Genomic DNA, 17,048 nt, shown 5'->3' with positions numbered 1-17,048 from the left:
ATGCACTTGTTTCTCCTTGAAGAAGCTGGACTCCACGAAGTCTTCTTAGATAGAGCAGAGAATATTAACCTATCACGCATAGAGTCCTTCTCCTGGATCGGGAGATAAAAAGACTGCGGGCAGCAAATGAGACGGAAGTCAATACAGCATTTACCATAATCCCATCCTAAATCTACCGCCAGCTAGCAGTTGCTGTGGCGGTGGTACCTGAGCATCCGGTAGGAACAGTGTAGCTGCGGTTTGGGCCGCTCTCCCAGATTACGCTCCCGTCGGTCTCCTCCTTAATGAACTTGTATTCGAAAGTCGTTCCTGCTGGGAGGTTGATCGTCGTGATCCACAGCGGGTTCGAGGTGGTGTACTGGCTGGCGGACAGCGCCACCGCGTTATCGGTGGACCAAGAGCCCAACTGGCTGATGGACCCAGTGATAAAGATGTTCTCTCCGTAGGTCGTAGTCACCAATTCATTAAATGTGACGGGGATAAGGCTAGCTGTAGCGCTGCAAGTGGACGCGGTCGTGGAAGTGGAAGTGGTACTTGTGGTCGTGGAGGTTGTAGTACTTCCAGACCCAGAAATCGCAATGTCGGCGCAGTGAAGGTAGACTTGTGCAGTCTGGAAAGAGTTCCATCTGAAGCGGAGCAAGGTATGGTTGGAGGAATAGTTCGGGATTTTGATCCGCTTGGTTACGGTATAACCACCGGCAATCGTTGTTTTGCAGGAGTTCAGTGGCGCCCCATCAACTCCCTCGCAGGCCCGGGCAGTATTAGCCTGGAAGGCATTGCATGTGAACCAATCGTTTCTCCAGCAGGCTTCTCCCTCTGTACAATCCGGGTTGTACCCACATGTCTGGCCTGAGACATCTGTGCACTTGAGCTCACCCTCCAGGAAACAGTCCTCCGCAGCTTGCTTTTCACCATTGGTTGGGAGGTAGCCTGGAGTTAGGAATTTATCAACCAGGGTTTGGTTCTGGCAAATACCATATGTGAACATGCCACCGTGGTCGCCATTCGCATCAACACACCATTGAACCTCGACAACTTCCCCGGAAGTATAAGTTACCACCGGTTCATTACCCCAGTGATCACCGGGTTGGTTGTAGTCAACGCTAACACGGGCATTGTAGCCACATGGTCCACTCCGGCCAACTTGAGCTTCCTCAAGATCAGGCCAGGCTGTAACTGGTTCCAAGATAGAACATTCAGGACACGTATCAATACCAGCCTAGAATACGTAAAATGATCATTAACATGATGTAAGGAGAAGGGTAATCACCTGCACCCTTACCTCGAACCCAAGACGGGTACGACTCGCAGGGACGGTCAGATATCCATGTCCATAAGCCGACGCGAAACAGCCCGCAGCCACCAAAATGGAGAAAATCATTGTTATATGTAGTGATACGATGAGGAATGGTCAATTATATTAGTTTAGGGAAAAGCTGAAGAACTAAAAGAGGCGAAGAAATTGTGTGATAAGATCACGAACAAACCCAGAGCAAATGTGCTCTTTCGCTGTTATATATGTTTCTGAAGCAAAGTCACGCCCACTTGGTATTGTCTGCATTTGCCAAAACAGTTGCAAGAGAAGAGTTACTTTGCTCTTACAGGCTTTCCTTGACGAGCCACATTAATCTATGCTATGGCCACAGAGGAGCACAAAAAATAATCGAGGGTATTCACACTTTGTCACCAAGATGTTACTCGAACCAGTCAAATTCCCGACAACTGCCCGAGTGCAAGGAAATCTGGGGAAACATAACTTGTCGTTATGCCCGCGCTGTTAGTTATCCAAAGCATATTGAGCATATGTTCGGCATGAGATGCCGCGATGCTCAGGCGAGCCAATTGTCCGATAACTGCCCGAGCGCAGGAAAGTCCGGGGAAATGCAATTTATTGATTAAACCCCGCCCTGCCAGTCGTCCAGAACATGTTAGGACATATTCCAGGCATGAGATACCAGCTGTGCTCGGACTAAAGTACGTCCAGGTTGAGTTGTCACAAAAGGTCCCCAAGCCAGCCAAATGCCCGACAACTGCCCGTGTGCAAGAAAGCCCGGGAAAAGCAGTTTATAGGGTCAAATTATAGTAGGTATTGTACCTCAGTTTGGATGGGTCATAGCCCCCGGTTAAACTAACCCGCACTTGGGTCTAACAACCCAAGGCGAGTTAGGTGAGCTCGAGGAGGACTATAACGGATTACTCATATATCAACATATTCCATATGTGTTGTTGGTTGTGGAGGAGCTGTATGGGAACATTCCGGGTCTGCGGCCCGTCCCCGATGTGGCGGACTTTCCAGCCAGACGGCCTGGAAGGTCCATATCACAAAAGAAATCTGCCCTAACCTCGGTTAACCTGGCCCATGTAGGACCTGGTGTTTTATCACAGATTATTAACAGACATGTTTTTCAAAATTCAATCTACGCTTTGTGATGCGAATTCAACCCCATGCAGACCAAAGAGCTTTGCAGCTTATTTTCCCCATGGGGAAACCTTGGTGAAAGAATGTTGAAGACTTGTGGTTATGTCCTTCCAGTAATACCACCTTTCTGCCTGCACCAAAAAATCTCAGGCGTTTACCAAAACCCAGCGCGATATCATATGATATTCACACGGCCCCCAGGAATCAAGATGTGTCTCGAGAATGAAGGATACCCGGGTCAAGGAACACTAACTGCAGATTTCCCCGGAAGCATGAGTCTAACAGCTTCCTGGAATTCATAATACCTCTAACCAGTAGCTAATATAAGATGCAATGCTGCCGTGGCTGCCACAGCATTTCTTCCCCATAATCTTTCCATTCAAGGCAGAAGAGCCTGCCTGAAACCAAACATCCCCAGACAGCATTCACAGCCTCACTGTGCTTTTACTTCTCCACTATGCGATTTTCCTTGGAGAGGAGCATCAATGAGATGAGCTGTCAACTTTGCTGGGGGACAGTATGGGCGTGCAAAGTAGCATTGGCGTTTTCGTCATTAAGACTCAAAACGAGTCTTATGTATCGCACCAGACGGAAGTATGTAACCCAGGCAAAGATGATCATGGCCAGACCACCGAGGGCTAGGAGAGTGTAATAAGCAAGGTCGTGGTTCAGAATTTCCAGGTTGAGGGTCCTCCTCATGACCCTCATGCGGAGCTCCGTCTTTCTCGAGCCGTCGATGTCGGTACCTTGCCAAGCCGATTCCAAACACTGTTACTCCTTGCATTGATCAGCATGAATGTTGTTCTGTGCATAGTTGCAATACCCCTTTGGCACAAGCACAGAGTCTTTGGGGGCTGAATGTGACACCGTTTCGGCACCATTGCGACTGTTAGGCTCTAATCATGATCTAACCACTGCACCAATGGTTCTAGAAAATGGCGCCTTTAATGGTCTTGCGTGCAATAAACTTCCTTTTGATACTCCACGGAAGTTGGAAACTTGCTTGACCAATTACTTCATTTGCTCATGTACACCCCCTGATCTGACATGGAAGGTTATGGGTAGTAGAATTGACAGAAAAAAGTAGAAGCCTCTATAATCAGTGACTGAACAGACACTATTCCGTTTGCGAGCGTTTCCTAAGGCTGAACTCATAAATGCTTCAAAGACTAATTCATTCCAGTCACAGCCACAAGCATCTATCAGGAACATCAGCAATATAAATATTAAGCTGACTCAAAAGCCGTGGAAAGAATAAGGATAACTCATTCAGCCTTTTTGCTCGGACTCTACAGATGTTGGTTGACCCTATGGATGCAGGGTGACCACTTTAGTCTGGACGAACTCCTCCAACCCCCAGCGAGCGCCAAACCGACCCCAACCGCTATCCCCATACCCTCCGTGAGGCAGAGTCGGCTCGTCATGCACGGTCATGGAATTAATGTGGACCGCGCCCGCCTTGATAGAGCCAGCGAAATCAAGGGCGCGGTATGATTCCGGGAAATTATTGAGCTTGACAATCCGTACTTGGCCGCCTCAACAATGGCCGTAATCTGTTCTTCCGTCTCGACCGCCACGATGCCTACCACCGGCCCGAAGGACTCGATTTCGTACAGCTTCATCTCAGGCGTCAACCCTGTTAGCACGGTGGGAGGGAAGCTCCGCGGCGAGGCCTTGTAGGCCGCGGGGGGTGTATGGATTTGAGCACCCTTATCACGCGCGTCGGATACAAGCATCTCCACCTTGGCTTTGGCTGCCGGGGAGATGAGCACCGAGGGGGTATTAATATCATGCAAGATGGCCAGAATCTTGGCTTCAAGAGCCGGAGCCACGGCGGTCGTGACCAGGACCTTGTCAGTTGACATGCAGATTTGACCGTTCTGCATCAATGTTAGCTCTGTTTTATCCGCGCAGGCCAAGTCCGATCGTGGGGGGGCTTACATTGAGAAAGGCGCCTTTGGTGATCTCTTGGGCTGCAAGATCTAAGTCGGCGTCATCGAGTACCACAGTGAAGTTCTTACCACCCAGTTCTAACAACACGGGCTTGAGGGCGAGGGCGGCTTGCGAGGCGATGACACGCCCGACCTGGGTCGATCCGGTGAAGTTGCATTTCTTGATGGCGGGGTGGTTGATGAGCACATCGAAAATATCCGGCGCGTCCTGCGGTCGATGCAAAAGGAAGTTCAGGACGCCAGGGGGGAACTCGGCTTCCTGGAACAGCGAGGCGATGAGGTAGTGGGTTTCAGGACTCAATTCGGATCCCTATAAAATAGTTTGTCAGAGAACGATCTCGCGGTCCGCATTCGTTCGGAGGAAGGGCACTTGCCTTCAGAATGGCGACATTCCCTGCGGCGATAGGAGCCACCACCGCACGGAGGCCCAAGATTATGGGAGCGTTCCAGGGAGCGATTCCAAGCACTACCCCGAGCGGTTCTTTGAGGACCAACCCATGACCGTGTTGGACAAAGGGCAGTGAGCCCGTGGCTATACTGGTGGTGAGGGCGCCGTACTCCTCGATCAGACCGATAGCGTCGTTGGTGATGATTTCTGCCCATAGGGGGCCGCAATGGATCTCTTCAATCACACACGCGCTTGATCTCCTCGGCTCGACTGCGGAGAAGCTGGTCGCCTTGATGAGTGAAAGGGCCCCTGAAATATTCCGGGGTTCGGGTTCGCATACCTCGGCCAACTTGAATAGCAAGGTCCGACGCTCTATCGGGATGGTTTCGGACCATGTGTGGGGGAAGAGCGGCAAGCAGGTTGCATGCAGAACGGCAATGAAGAGGCCAAAAGTCCGAGATACGGATTAGTCCTCCAGATGGTCAATTTGGAGCCGAGACCGATGCCGGGGAATCCGCGGATCGTACCCCGCGGGCTCTTTGTAGTACCGCATCGGCCTCAATATGTACATTTGAGCATGCGTCTCCCTAAGGAATAGTTAGATATGATATGACAGATGATTCATCAAGTGGACACCGAACTATGAGGTTTGAGCTTTCTGATTAGAGTCATCTTCCGCTCTTGACCTCTAATAGTGTTGCAAAGCTGCATTTCACATCTAATATACCTAAGTCTAGCTTTATATCTCTTCGGTAAATTTATTTATACAATATACACTCCTGTTGAATTCCTTAAATCGCGGGGTTTTGGCTGAACAGGATAACGTTATAACATGTTACAGTATCGACTCTCTACTCTTTCCGCAAAAACCCCCAACTCCGTCCATGCCCGGTCAGTTCTCGCCCTCAGTTTCGTAGCCATAACACCACATCTGTGTGGCCGGATCACTCCATTGATTCGGACTCTGACTGAAGGGGAGACCCTCCACTTCCCGCGCCATGGCCGCATCGCGCGCCTCCTGCAAGGGCCCATCCGCAAATCGCCACAGCTGGCCATTTAGCAGACTGGCCTCCTGCATCTGGCTCGTCCGGACGATCCGCACTTTCTCGAAAATGGCTAATGCCTCGGACAGCTGCTCCCGGGACCGCATGTGGGATAAGGAGCGCGCCAGAGCCACGCCGTCTTCCACGGCCATCGCCGCGCCTATTCACGGACCAGTCAAATGGGGATTCCACTCCAAATGGGGGGCGTACACCTTACCCTGCGACATATACGGCCAGCATCGCATGAGCCGCATCGCTCAGAATGACCAACTTGCCCCTTGTCCAGCGAGTGAGCAACGAACCGCTCATCAAGGGCCATTTGAGCGTCTTCTCCACCATCCCAATGATCTTGGTGAGGCTTGTGGGTGCACGTGAGCAAGGGGGACGTCGTATAAACATGCATGAGACGACTCACACAGGGTCCCATCCCTGAAACTCAACCTTCATATCCTGCAGGCCCGTCCGCACGTCCCACGTGGCCGGGTCGGAGGTATCCCGGTGCGAGAGCACCGTGTTAAAGGCTTTGCCCGCCCCGATCGTATAGGTCATGACGTGTCTCGAGTCGCCGATCCTGTGGTCTAGCGTGAGCAAAGAGAACTTTTCTGGGGGGAGATGATGCAGTGAGGCCACCCTACCAAATATTCAATGCGGGTCGCTCCAGAATCCAGGACACTTCGGGGTCATTTCACATCCGGTTCACGTCGACGACCGCCCGATACGCAGCGAAGCCGGGCTTTAAGAAAGGCATCTCCTCGCCATTGAGGACTACCTTCCGAGCCACAGACTTGATGCCTGCCATCCTCTCAGCTCATGTGGTCATTTTCAAGAAAAAAGGTGGCAAAGTGAGGACGTTACCGTCCGCCGCAACAACCAGGTCTCCCGTGTGGCTTGTGCCGTCTTCCAAGGTGATGCTACCCAGCCGCGGATCGTAATTGACGACTCTTGCCCCAGCTGGATTTCAATACCCATATCCTTGGCTTTCCGACACAACGCCGAGTGAAAGTCCGCCCTATGGATCACGTAATAAGGCGCGTGAAAGTTATCGATGAAGTCCGGAACCAGCCTGGTCTTTCCAATCACCGTCCGATTCTGCCATCGACGGAAGGAGATAGACTCTGGCGAGGTGACGTAAGGCTTCAGATAGGGCTCTAGCCCGAGTTCAAACAAGATGCGGGTCGAGTTGGACGGGATTTGGATCCCCGCACCCACTTCCCCCAGCACGGGGGTCTGCTCGTAGATGGTGACCTTGTGGCCGGCTTGCGTGAGAGCGATGGCCGTGGCCAGCCCCCGAGACCCGCTCCGACCAGAAGGATGTTCAATCCCACCGTGCGTGTGGGCTTGGAGGAACCGGGAAGGGCGCCCTCCAGCGTCTTCGCAAACTGGAGGCAGTTACTGGGGTAGGTTGGCAGCTGTTCTCCTTTCGGTTGTCAGAAAGGATGTGATCATGCTATATGTCGATTAGATTGCCAAACACACTGACCGTGAGTGATCGGTGATTGGGAGCCGCTCCCGGCCCTTCTCTGGAAACCATGATAGAAATCTGGATTGACAGGGGAGACGTTCCTCTATCGTATAACTTGATGATGTGGCCCGTGCTGGGAATGAACTCTAGGTAGCCTCTCATGACTATTAAGGTACTGGCTGAGAGGTGGTCTTGGGCTGGACGCTGACCCGACCTCTCCCCGCCGTTTTGCCGCTACCGTTCTATGCCCGACAGCGCGCTTCATTATCCGTCCTCCTCCTCACAAGTGATGAGTTTTTGAAGCGAACGCCCCCAGTGATCGACTCGGAGGAAAGGCTGTCTTGAACGTTGCCGGATTCTGTGATTCTGCGAGATACTAACTATATCAAATACACCGTTCGTCAATCCTCGCTATGGCACCTTCCATGATCGACATGTATCTGGCTAAATTCGGATATGGAGAATTACAACTTTACCAAGAAACCATCGATAAGGGTAATGCTGCTTTTGCATGCGAATAGGTTTTTGCAGTATCCTCTAAAATTTTTCCCTTTCCCTGGAAGTTCGTGGCTCTTCATCCCCGTCAGTATGCAGGTAGGTCGCGTCCAACTGTGGAAATGGAGGTGTTCATCCGAATGGTCGCGGAGTATGAGTGGTTCAACTACCCGCACTAGGCCAAGGATGCTCCACTCTCCGCGCCGCAACACGTGGAACAGGATGGAGCTGTCCGAACAGAGAATGGGCAAGTAAAAGATGTAACTCCACTTGCTCAGATAGTGCAACCAGTAGCTTGTTGTGGACCTTTTAATCTATGCAACAATAGTCGGAGCTGATGATCACACCACTGTCAAACAGGCGTTTGGCACCGTTCAACTGGTTGACACCGTTCAACATGAACCAGCTTTCAATAGGCATGAGGGTAGGCGCAACAGACATAGCTCAGTTGTTGTTTATACCATGGCAGATTAATTCACCGGTATTTACCCCGATTGCAAGTTGAACGAGTTACGTCTGGACGAACTTCAACCCGTGCAGAGAAGGATCACCGACACATTAGGCCCTCTAGATAAAATTTAGCCCCGAGCTTAGATAACAGTCATACCTCATGTTGGACAGGCTCTCTATAGGACCAGGACAACCTTCCGCTGGAGGACCATAATCAAGTGCGCGAGTGTTAACCAGCGCCTTCGTATGTCCCAGCTGGCATTGTCTACTGCTTCGGACGTTTCTTTGAAAAGGATTCTGGGAATCTCAGCTATCGGTAGATCTGCAGACACGCACATTGGGACACTACCAACAAATATAATTATTTGACATCTGCTGCGTGCAATATGGGAATGCGAATAACTTTATGCACCTCTTGCCATCCTTGAACAAGTCGTACATTTCGAAACTCTACAAGGCCAGTTGCAAACGCACTACAGGTGTCGGAGCTCCTGTCACCTCCGGGCGGGGAATGTGGGCTACACCATGGAGTTCAAAACTGGCGCCTGGGCCTCTATCATCCATTTGACTGTTTCTCCACGCTTTGCTGGCATGATGTGCCTGATCATCATTATGGACAGGGTCGAAACGACGGGTCGAAGGATCGTATCGTTATATACTGGCTTCTAGAACTCGCCAGAACGCGGGTTGGGTTTCGGCCCTTGACCCAAAACCCGCCAAGAAAATAAATAACGGTACATATACGCATATAACAGACCGCGAACCTATGTATATTTCCGTATAACATGAGTATTACTGTAAATACAGAGCTTCTGGTTCTTGGCGGGTTTGCGGGTAACCCATGGGCACCCAAAAGAGCAATATGGCGAGGTCTACTCCGTACTGGGCTTCAGTTAAAAATCACGTGACTGGTGATTAAGTGGTCCGCTGCAGACCCAGTGTCATCTGATATCACGTGCGTGTGTTTCAAGGCTCAAGCCTCACTTCTTCACCACCCTATCATTCCCCACGGGAGCCTTCTATTTTGTCACTGCAAGTTCCGACCATTACCAGGGCGTTTCTGCCTCTTATTCTCTATTATAAGTGTCCTCTGAGCCTAGGAATAAGACGTCCCGGCAAACACTTTTCCTAGCCGATCATCATCATGTTTGGAAGTGGAAAAGGGTCTTCTGCCATGTCGTCCCTCGATTTACCAAACGCATCCGAGCCAGTCAACGACCGCCTTCTGTACCGGTGTTTGACGCTCTTGGCGATCAAAATCCTCAAACATATTCGACCTCGAAAAGGGAACGTCCTCATGCTGACTCATGGACTATGTGTCAAATACGGGCGCCGTGTACACTTATCTGAAGCATCAACAATGCGTTTTGTGTCGCAACGCACGTCTGTCCCAGTACCAAAAGTGTTCTGCGCATTTACGCGTTCTGGGCGGACGTACATCGTGATGGAAAGGATTAAGGGAGATATGATTGGCAGTAACTGGGTAAAACGAAGTGAGAAGTCAAAGAGGAGACTTCTTTCGCAGTTGGCCGAAAAGGTCCGCGAGATGCGTGACCTGCAACCCCCTGAAGGTATAGGGATCGCTTCTGTTGATGGCGGGTCTCTTTTCGACTGCCGCGTTCCAGGTCCTTCCTTGCGCTTTGGTCCCTTTGATACCGCTCAGGACTTCCATCGGCATTTACGCAGGGGAATGGAATTTGATTCAAGACTGGACCCCGAAGTTCAGGAACTCATAAAGCAACAGAGCAATTCTTGGCCTCTGGTGTTTACGCATGGTGACCTTAGCAGTCTCAACATTCTTGTTCGCAGAGATGACATCGCTGGCATTGTTGATTGGGAAACTGCCGGTTGGTATCCATCATATTGGGAATACACTTCTGCCCACCAGGCTAACCCACAGAACTCCTTCTGGGTCAATGAGATTGACCAATTTCTGCAACCAATGCCCGAAGAGCTCGCGATGGAACGAATTCGTCAGAAACACTTCGGGGATGTTTAAGTAGTCCTAGTCTGTGGCTTATCCGATTACCTCCCTCCGCTCCACCAAGTCATATGTTGGAGCCTTGCTCGTATCAAAATTGCCCTGGCCATCGAAACGGTGCTGATCTTTTTTCTGCTGACAATATCTCATCGCCTCGTTCCGCACCCTTTCCCACTCGATGACGTTCGTGCCCAGAGCCTTGCTGCTGGCCTTGAGCCCTTGCAACGCCTCCTTCATCTAGAAGACACAGTTCCAACCTGCTTGGCCCTGTTGAATGGGGGTGTTCTGCAAAATATCAACTAGGTGATTTCCATCTGCTACCTTTCCAACCATGATATGAACAAGCAGCATGCTAGTGAGAGTAATGGAATCTTGTGCTTCTTAAAGAACCACTCTGAGCCTCCCCCTAATTTTGGTCTCTCCTTTGCGTGGTAACGGACACCCATGCTATCTCTGTTTTATCTTTTAGCCTGATGATTAAGGCCCAGTGGTATCTGCTCAGATGGGACTTTCAGTTCTAGATTTACAGAATATAGCAAGGAAGAAGTTCTGCTTGAGGTACTCACATGTCTTCCTTGCCTGGTATTGTGGGACTGCCTCCGCGAGCATATAGGGAAACATACAGATGATCTTTGTTGGATAGCATTGTGCAGGTGACTCTTCACGAAAGACTGCCTGATTGAGTGCTGATTAGACTGGCTATGGGCTCAGATGATGGTTGACAGAAAAGGCCTATACTCTTCAACTTGTGCACGAGTGGGCTTTGAGGGCCTTTATAACAATGGCCTCTCTAGCTTCCGAACTGTTGGCCTAGAGTTATTAGCCGCTGCCTGCGCGATGAGACATGACGTGTCTCGAGTTGAAGCTCAACTTCCAATCTGCGCTTCTGCTAAGAATAGAATCAAGCCAGTGGGCGCTTAGACTACTTACCTGGTCCAATGTGAGTTTGATGTGTGGAATAGCCGTAGTGTACAGAATATTAATAATGGGTCTTCCATTCGCTTTCGCGGCGCTGTTGGTTTCTAGTTGCCGCCCGGATTCCTCGTCCCAAAGAATCATAGGCCGCGACCATCGTGGTAGATCCCTGCGTTTTTGATAGCTGCCTGCCCCACTGTTCACTGTCAATCCTCGAACCATACGCTTTGATCAGTGTAATGTCTACAGGGCCGATCACCGGAGAATCACCACGTTCTATGCTACAGGAATATTGCAATACTATTTGGCGAGGGAGCAGTCGAGCCACTGGCTGTCTTGTGACGCTGGGTCCGAATCCTAGCGGTTATCGTCATTTCTGACCTGGTAGACAGAAAACAACCCGCCGAAGACAATAAGCAACCGAAAGTCAAATACTAATAACCTTCTGGACCGACGGCAAACAGGGAGGGACACCGAGCCTTGAAAGCGACATATCTAGAGTGACACCGGGGCAATCCATCGACAGTACAGATGGAGAAAGCGACGCCACAGCAACGAGACCACCACAGACCCTTCAAGGAGCTTCGAAGGCTGACAAGGTGGTGGGGCTCTCACAAGGCTCAGGTGCACTTACCGTCATAACCGAATATCGGAGCCCTCCACCCAGATTCCATGTGTCACCATCCTCAAAAGCACTACGGCTGACTCGCGAATACGTTTGATGTCTGAGAGCCTGTTGGATGAAGATGGCAATGTGCCGAATTCAATGAGCTCACTCTCACAGGAGCTATCCATCGTTGGTGGATCTACTTCTGCGGCAGGCGAAAAGACCTTCATCACTGGCTTCTCGGAACGTCTACCTTCCATAACGTTCAATGGACTGAAAGAACTGACTCACATAACCACATTGGGTACACCGCAACGGCTGGAAGTGGACAGTACCCAGTTCACCTCACCGAACCCTGCGCCTGCAAGCCACCATGCACAGTCGCAGGTAGTTACAAACCAGGCAGCCCCCGGTTGGATGATATCTTCGAACCATCCGTCCACCGTAGTTGGCTCAGTGTCGCCGTCTGGTAGGGTGACTGTATCAGACATTCCCTCGCAGGATGCTGGGAACAAGGCAGGTGGTGATGCCTTACCTAGCCTTACAGATGCATCTACGTCAGACAGAACTTGGATACTGTTGAAAAATATAACAAAGGATATGAGACCCTAGACTGATAGGAACCATGTCCGGACACCTTTTTAGCCTAGTGGTAATATATTCCAATACCTTCACAGCATTTCTGATGGTTATATGAATCTGACTTCAGGTTGCTTGCTATATTACTCGGAAATGGCCACAGCTCATATCGGTTTGACGCTACTATCTTATCTTCTTACCCGGCCGCCCCATCATAGTTATATGAGCGGCTGCGACGGATTATGAGTAAATCCGAACAAACAAAGGCGACAGAAAGCCGCATCATTTCATAGCTGCATCGTTCCATAGTTGCTATAGTTGCTACTGTTGCACATGATCTCTCTTAGGTTGTTGAGGGGAGGTTTCAATCTGCTCGCGAAGTGCTCGCACGTCGTCCTGTAGCTGACCATTGATGGTTTAACAGCATGTTGATCACGGTTCGCTTGCGGGAGATCTGCTTTAGTAGGTCCGATGACTGCTCTCCGGTATCCAGTTGTCCGCTGATCTTTTCCTAACATATATCCTTCCACTTAGTTGGCTCAAGCTCGTATTCGCTTTTGCTACTGTTCTAATGGGACGATCCCGAAGACTTGGCGGTGGAGAGCTTCGCCGACTCCGAATACGACCACTGCCTATTGCGGAAGCTCTATGTGGCCGGTCAGTTGGCACATATATATATACATATATGTATGTCTACTTCCATTGATCTCCCTCATATGCTCAATTTCCAGCACCGCGGACTTTCTCAAAATTCGCTGTCATAATGCAAATCTTTTGCTTAGTTGCCTTCGCAGGGCTTTTTGTAGCTTCATCAGCGCAACTTCCAACAGCCCCTGAGCTCGTTCCTGTCCCATCCTATTCCGGCTGTCCCCCAGATGGTCCCCTTCTCCCTCGTCCAACCGATTTAGCGAACTCAAAGTACATACAAGGCGCAGCAAAGACCCTCTCTAACATTCTAGACTCCGCCGTACAAGGAAAAATCAAAGCTGGCTGGGTCGTTGAGAATGTTTCCTTTTCTCTAGCATTAGTCTCACCGTATGGTGCATCAGGTGCTGAGGATAACGTGAGACCTTTTTGGGAATATCACCATCGTGCGGACAAGAACGAACAAGGCACAGCCAACATTGATGGAAATACACAGTATCTGATCGGCTCAGTATCCAAGGTGTTTTCCGACTTGATGCTGCTTAAGTCTGGAGTTGATTTACAGGCTCCGGTTACGCATTTTCTGCCGCAGTTGCGCTCTAATAAGTCAAAGATCCGGTGGGAAAATATCACCTTAGAAATGCTGGCTGGTCATCTGGCTGGTATACCTCCGAACGGTAAAGGTCCCCATCTTTCGGTTGTGTTGTATGATACGTGCTGAGATCGGGTAGCTTTCTACGAATTTTACTTCCTCAACTCCTTCCACGAAAGCCTCGGATTACCTCATCTTAATGATTCTGAATATCCCGAGTGCGGAGTCCTGGGCCTGAATAGTGGCTGCAGCAGAGAGCGTATGTCTTTTTAAGCAGGTGTCTGACCATAACACAACGACGGGAGCTAACAATACCTACAGAGATGATCGAGAGCCTTCTGTCGAAAGAGCAAGTGGCTCCAATAAACTCTAGGCCGATCTATTCACAGCTCTCGTTCACCCTCTTCGCGCTCTGTCTTGAAGCCCACACAGGCAAGAACTACTCGCAGATACTAGACGAGACCATTTATAAACCCTTGAATCTCGTCAACTCCGGGGTATCCCCAGGAACTACGGAGCGGGCGGCTGTTCCCCCAGGTTTATCAGGCTGGGGAAACGATTACGGATTCAACGCCCCGTAAGTATCTCCATCCCCACCAGTATTTTGAGCAGAGCTAACATTGGCATATCAGCGGTGGTGGTCTCTACTCCTCCACCAACGACCTAAGCATCTTTCTCGGCGCTATTCTCAACCATAGCATCCTTGACACCCCAGCTGACGTGCGTAAATGGCTCAAACCATTGTCCACAACCAGTTCCCTCAACAGCCTGGTCGGACGACCCTGGGAAATTCTCCGTGTAACAGACCTCCTCCCTCCCAAACATGCTCACACAGTCGATATTTACGCCAAATCTGGTGGTGCAATGGGTTATATGGCTCAGGTTGCTGTTATCGACCAATATGGGGTCGGTGTTATTGTACTTACCGCGGGGCCCGTCGACGCAATGGATATCCTTTACCGCGCTCTCCTTGGTACATTTGTTCCAGCTATTGAAGAGGAAGCACGCTTCCAAAGTCATCGATTCGCAGGAACTTGGGCATCGAAGACCTCGCCGCCATCCAACGAGTCTCAGACGCGCAGTAACGAGAAAATCAAGCTGACTCTGGACATCGACGACGGAACAGGCATTAGGTTGGTGTCCTTCACTCGTGGCAACGCCTCAATCGTCGATGCTATAAAAAAAATATGGGACGCCGAATACCTTGCCCTCGGGTTTGGTATCATGCCCGACACATTCCGTATCTATCCCACGGGTTTGAAAAACCCTGTCCCGGCCTCCGAAGTTGAGTCTCTCCTTGCTCAATCGAATTCACATTCACACCTTCACCACTCCCGGAGCTATGATGACAAAGACAAGGTGAGAGTTGAGCGCCAGGAATGGCGTATTAACCTCGATATCGTCCCACTTAACGGCGCAGCCATGTCGGATCTTCCGGGGCAAACTACGGCCACACAGTACTGTGGCTCGTGGCAGACGGTGGACTGGATGACGTATGGGGGATCGGTCTAGATAAGGTCGTGTTTGTGGTTGATACAGTTGGTGGGGTTGTTTTAGGTGTTGAGGTCCCTGCGCTGAGGGCTGGATTGCTGACTCGCCACTGAACCTTAAGTTCCGCAACGGAGCCATGGGGACGTGGAGTGGATGGCAGGCAAATACTATCTTATCTCCAGGAGCTTACTTTGCACCAGTTTGGGGTACTTTTTGCTAAATGCCCACTACAGTGACTCTTCGTCGGACATTCTCACTTGAGACAAGGGGGAAAATCATTGACCTGTAGCTGTCGGGCTATGGGCGACACTCTCAACCAGCTCTACCTTGACCAGTCCTAACATATGTGCAAATCTATATTACATTCATAACAACAGTTAATTTTGACCTGGCCAGCGAAGACCAAGGCGTATTTGGATGGCAAGGCAACTGTTGCTCCACCAGGACATGGAGCCGTTTACACTACTGTTCACACTGGTTGATGGAACCTAAACCAAGAGATTCCTAACGAAGGGAACCGACGGGTCTGCACGATCAGTCCGGCCCACACCTTGGCATCACCTAGTTCTTTCTCCTCATTTTCGTTACGAGTAACACGAGTGTCATATTCAGTTACTCAGAATGGGTTACCGGCTCTTGGGGGAAATGAGTTGCATTGGGGGCGTCAAAGAAATGGTAGGACTCACTCCCAGAGGATGGGAGTGTGCAGAATAAAGCCTACTCGCGAGTATGGATGAAGGGGAGAATAACACTTCGTCTGGAGTGATTTGACGCACATCGGCATACTAGCTTCAGACATCTCTAAGCTCCCGGGATAATAAACAGTTCTAGACACCTATCATTTGTTCTGGTTGGCATGGTTATCGTATCAAAACCAACAAATGATATATCAGGGTGGGCTCCACAGTTGACCTGCTCCTAGCGTTGAAGAACACCCAATGTGGGACCATGAACTTGGCCATTTTGGCACCCAACGAAGGATCTACTCTGCTCCCCCCCTCCAACCGAGTAGATGCCCCGTACACCACCGATACACTCTACGCCGGCCTGCAACTAGTCATGCCGAATGAGACCGCCCCAGCGCACCGACACACCGCGTTTGCGATGCGCTATATCATCGAGGGGCAACGGGGGCTTTACGGCGGTGCATGGCCGACGCATCCGCATGCAGAAGGGAGATGTGATCCTAACGCCTACTTGGAACTACCATGACCATGGCAAGGATGGCAGCGGCCCGATGATCTGGCTGGACGGCCTGGATCTGCCCAACTTCCGACACTTCCCGGTCCATTTTGTCGAGCGCTTCAGCGAGCCTCGCTACCCGGCCGAGGATGGCGACACGTCTGACTCTCCCATTGTCTTTTCCCCTGGGACCAGATGAAGGCTCGGTTGGATGAGACGGAGGGCAATTGGGCCACACAGCGCTATCTGAAAGCCGATGGTCGAGAAGGTAAGCCCGCTCCTGACGCCCCAAGCCCTCCTTTCTGCATGATTGGGACTAACGGATGGGGCGGGGGAAACGGTTAGTGAGTCGTGTTCTGGGCGGCTGCGCAGAGAGGCTGAATGCGAGCACATCGTCCCCGCCGCGCCGGCAAGACACCCTGTCCGCTGTTTATCATGTCATCACCGGCAAGGGTCGCTCGGAGGTCGGAGGTCAAGCGCTGGAATGGGAGGCGGGAGACACTTTCGGTGTACCCGCCTGGCATGCCTACCAGCATTTTGCCGATGCGGGCGAGACAGTCTATCTCTACCGCTTCGACGATAAGCCGATGATCACGGCGCTAGGCTTCTATCGGTCGGCGGAGGATGATACCGAGAATCTAATCTCCGACTGAAGAAGGGGAGGGGGAGGGGTGCTCTGATGCAGTTCTTTACCTTTAGTGGTGCAATGTGCAATTTCTCACCTGGGAAGAGTTACCTTATCAAGGTACCATGTCAGAGTAGTCTGGTTGCGAGTTGGACTGCAGGAAATGGAGTGATGGATAACTATATCCTTGGAACATAACTAGGTGCCTAGTCAGGCGACCTG

General features: G+C 50.8%; 8 protein-coding genes across 8 annotated transcripts; 4 read left to right on the top strand and 4 right to left on the bottom strand.

The window, feature by feature from the left end:
• Positions 1–5: 5 nt before the first annotated feature.
• On the bottom strand, positions 6–1,459 carry P174DRAFT_388563 (starch binding domain protein). Its single transcript, XM_024823414.1, has 2 exons — positions 1,283–1,459; positions 6–1,219 (listed from the first exon to the last, which is right to left on the bottom strand). The coding sequence occupies exons 1-2, from the start codon at positions 1,379–1,381 to the stop codon at positions 173–175; spliced, it is 1,146 nt and encodes a 381-aa protein (XP_024682321.1). The 5' UTR covers positions 1,382–1,459; the 3' UTR covers positions 6–172.
• Positions 1,460–3,727: 2,268 nt separating this feature from the next.
• Positions 3,728–5,330, bottom strand: P174DRAFT_512003 (putative aldehyde dehydrogenase; the record flags this gene model as incomplete). The annotated part of the gene is made up of 5 exons (XM_024831844.1): positions 3,728–3,931; positions 3,961–4,299; positions 4,361–4,681; positions 4,761–5,010; positions 5,287–5,330. The coding sequence occupies 5 exons, from the start codon at positions 5,328–5,330 to the stop codon at positions 3,728–3,730; spliced, it is 1,158 nt and encodes a 385-aa protein (XP_024682320.1).
• Positions 5,331–5,651: 321 nt separating this feature from the next.
• On the bottom strand, positions 5,652–7,625 carry P174DRAFT_484321 (putative salicylate hydroxylase; the record flags this gene model as incomplete). Its single annotated transcript, XM_024830760.1, has 8 exons — positions 7,283–7,625; positions 7,097–7,181; positions 6,768–7,058; positions 6,658–6,741; positions 6,492–6,594; positions 6,218–6,373; positions 6,105–6,160; positions 5,652–5,962 (listed from the first exon to the last, which is right to left on the bottom strand). Exons 1-8 carry the CDS (start codon positions 7,424–7,426, stop codon positions 5,652–5,654), a joined length of 1,230 nt encoding a protein of 409 aa, XP_024682319.1. The 5' UTR covers positions 7,427–7,625.
• Positions 7,626–9,353: 1,728 nt separating this feature from the next.
• P174DRAFT_420307 (kinase-like protein) lies at positions 9,354–10,208 on the top strand (the record flags this gene model as incomplete). The annotated part of the gene is made up of 1 exon (XM_024824858.1): positions 9,354–10,208. The coding sequence occupies one exon, from the start codon at positions 9,354–9,356 to the stop codon at positions 10,206–10,208; it is 855 nt and encodes a 284-aa protein (XP_024682318.1).
• An 18-nt stretch (positions 10,209–10,226) lies between these two features.
• P174DRAFT_512001 (uncharacterized protein) lies at positions 10,227–11,071 on the bottom strand (the record flags this gene model as incomplete). The annotated part of the gene is made up of 3 exons (XM_024831843.1): positions 10,757–11,071; positions 10,439–10,542; positions 10,227–10,408 (listed from the first exon to the last, which is right to left on the bottom strand). The coding sequence occupies exons 1-3, from the start codon at positions 10,834–10,836 to the stop codon at positions 10,227–10,229; spliced, it is 366 nt and encodes a 121-aa protein (XP_024682317.1). The 5' UTR covers positions 10,837–11,071.
• A 755-nt stretch (positions 11,072–11,826) lies between these two features.
• Positions 11,827–12,324, top strand: P174DRAFT_430711 (uncharacterized protein; the record flags this gene model as incomplete). The annotated part of the gene is made up of 1 exon (XM_024825653.1): positions 11,827–12,324. The coding sequence occupies one exon, from the start codon at positions 11,827–11,829 to the stop codon at positions 12,322–12,324; it is 498 nt and encodes a 165-aa protein (XP_024682316.1).
• A 730-nt stretch (positions 12,325–13,054) lies between these two features.
• On the top strand, positions 13,055–15,040 carry P174DRAFT_430710 (serine hydrolase domain-containing protein; the record flags this gene model as incomplete). The annotated part of the gene is made up of 4 exons (XM_024825652.1): positions 13,055–13,613; positions 13,668–13,787; positions 13,850–14,105; positions 14,161–15,040. The coding sequence occupies 4 exons, from the start codon at positions 13,055–13,057 to the stop codon at positions 15,038–15,040; spliced, it is 1,815 nt and encodes a 604-aa protein (XP_024682315.1).
• Positions 15,041–16,323: 1,283 nt separating this feature from the next.
• P174DRAFT_440972 (uncharacterized protein) lies at positions 16,324–16,881 on the top strand. Its single transcript, XM_024827187.1, has 2 exons — positions 16,324–16,469; positions 16,547–16,881. Exons 1-2 carry the CDS (start codon positions 16,397–16,399, stop codon positions 16,852–16,854), a joined length of 381 nt encoding a protein of 126 aa, XP_024682314.1. The 5' UTR covers positions 16,324–16,396; the 3' UTR covers positions 16,855–16,881.
• The last annotated feature ends 167 nt before the right edge of the window (positions 16,882–17,048 follow it).

This window comes from Aspergillus novofumigatus, assembly GCF_002847465.1.
Source record: "Aspergillus novofumigatus IBT 16806 chromosome Unknown P174scaffold_4, whole genome shotgun sequence".
NCBI classification, from domain to species: Eukaryota; Fungi; Ascomycota; class Eurotiomycetes; order Eurotiales; family Aspergillaceae; genus Aspergillus; species Aspergillus novofumigatus.
The sequence above is the reverse complement of the archived record's forward strand: the minus strand, read 5'-3'. Positions and strand labels throughout refer to the sequence as shown.

What these genes read in the sequence shown, in the direction of transcription:
- P174DRAFT_388563 (XM_024823414.1), bottom strand. Translation starts at nt 1,381, where the DNA reads ATGATTTTCTCCATTTTGGTGGCTGCGGGCTGTTTCGCGTCGGCTTAT. An exon ending in GTACCCGTCTTGGGTTCGAG is followed by an intron (nt 1,220 to 1,282) that starts GTAAGGGTGCAG and finishes TACGTATTCTAG; the next exon opens with GCTGGTATTGATACGTGTCC.
- P174DRAFT_440972 (XM_024827187.1), top strand. Translation starts at nt 16,397, where the DNA reads ATGAAGGCTCGGTTGGATGAGACGGAGGGCAATTGGGCCACACAGCGC. An exon ending in GAAAGCCGATGGTCGAGAAG is followed by an intron (nt 16,470 to 16,546) that starts GTAAGCCCGCTC and finishes GGAAACGGTTAG; the next exon opens with TGAGTCGTGTTCTGGGCGGC.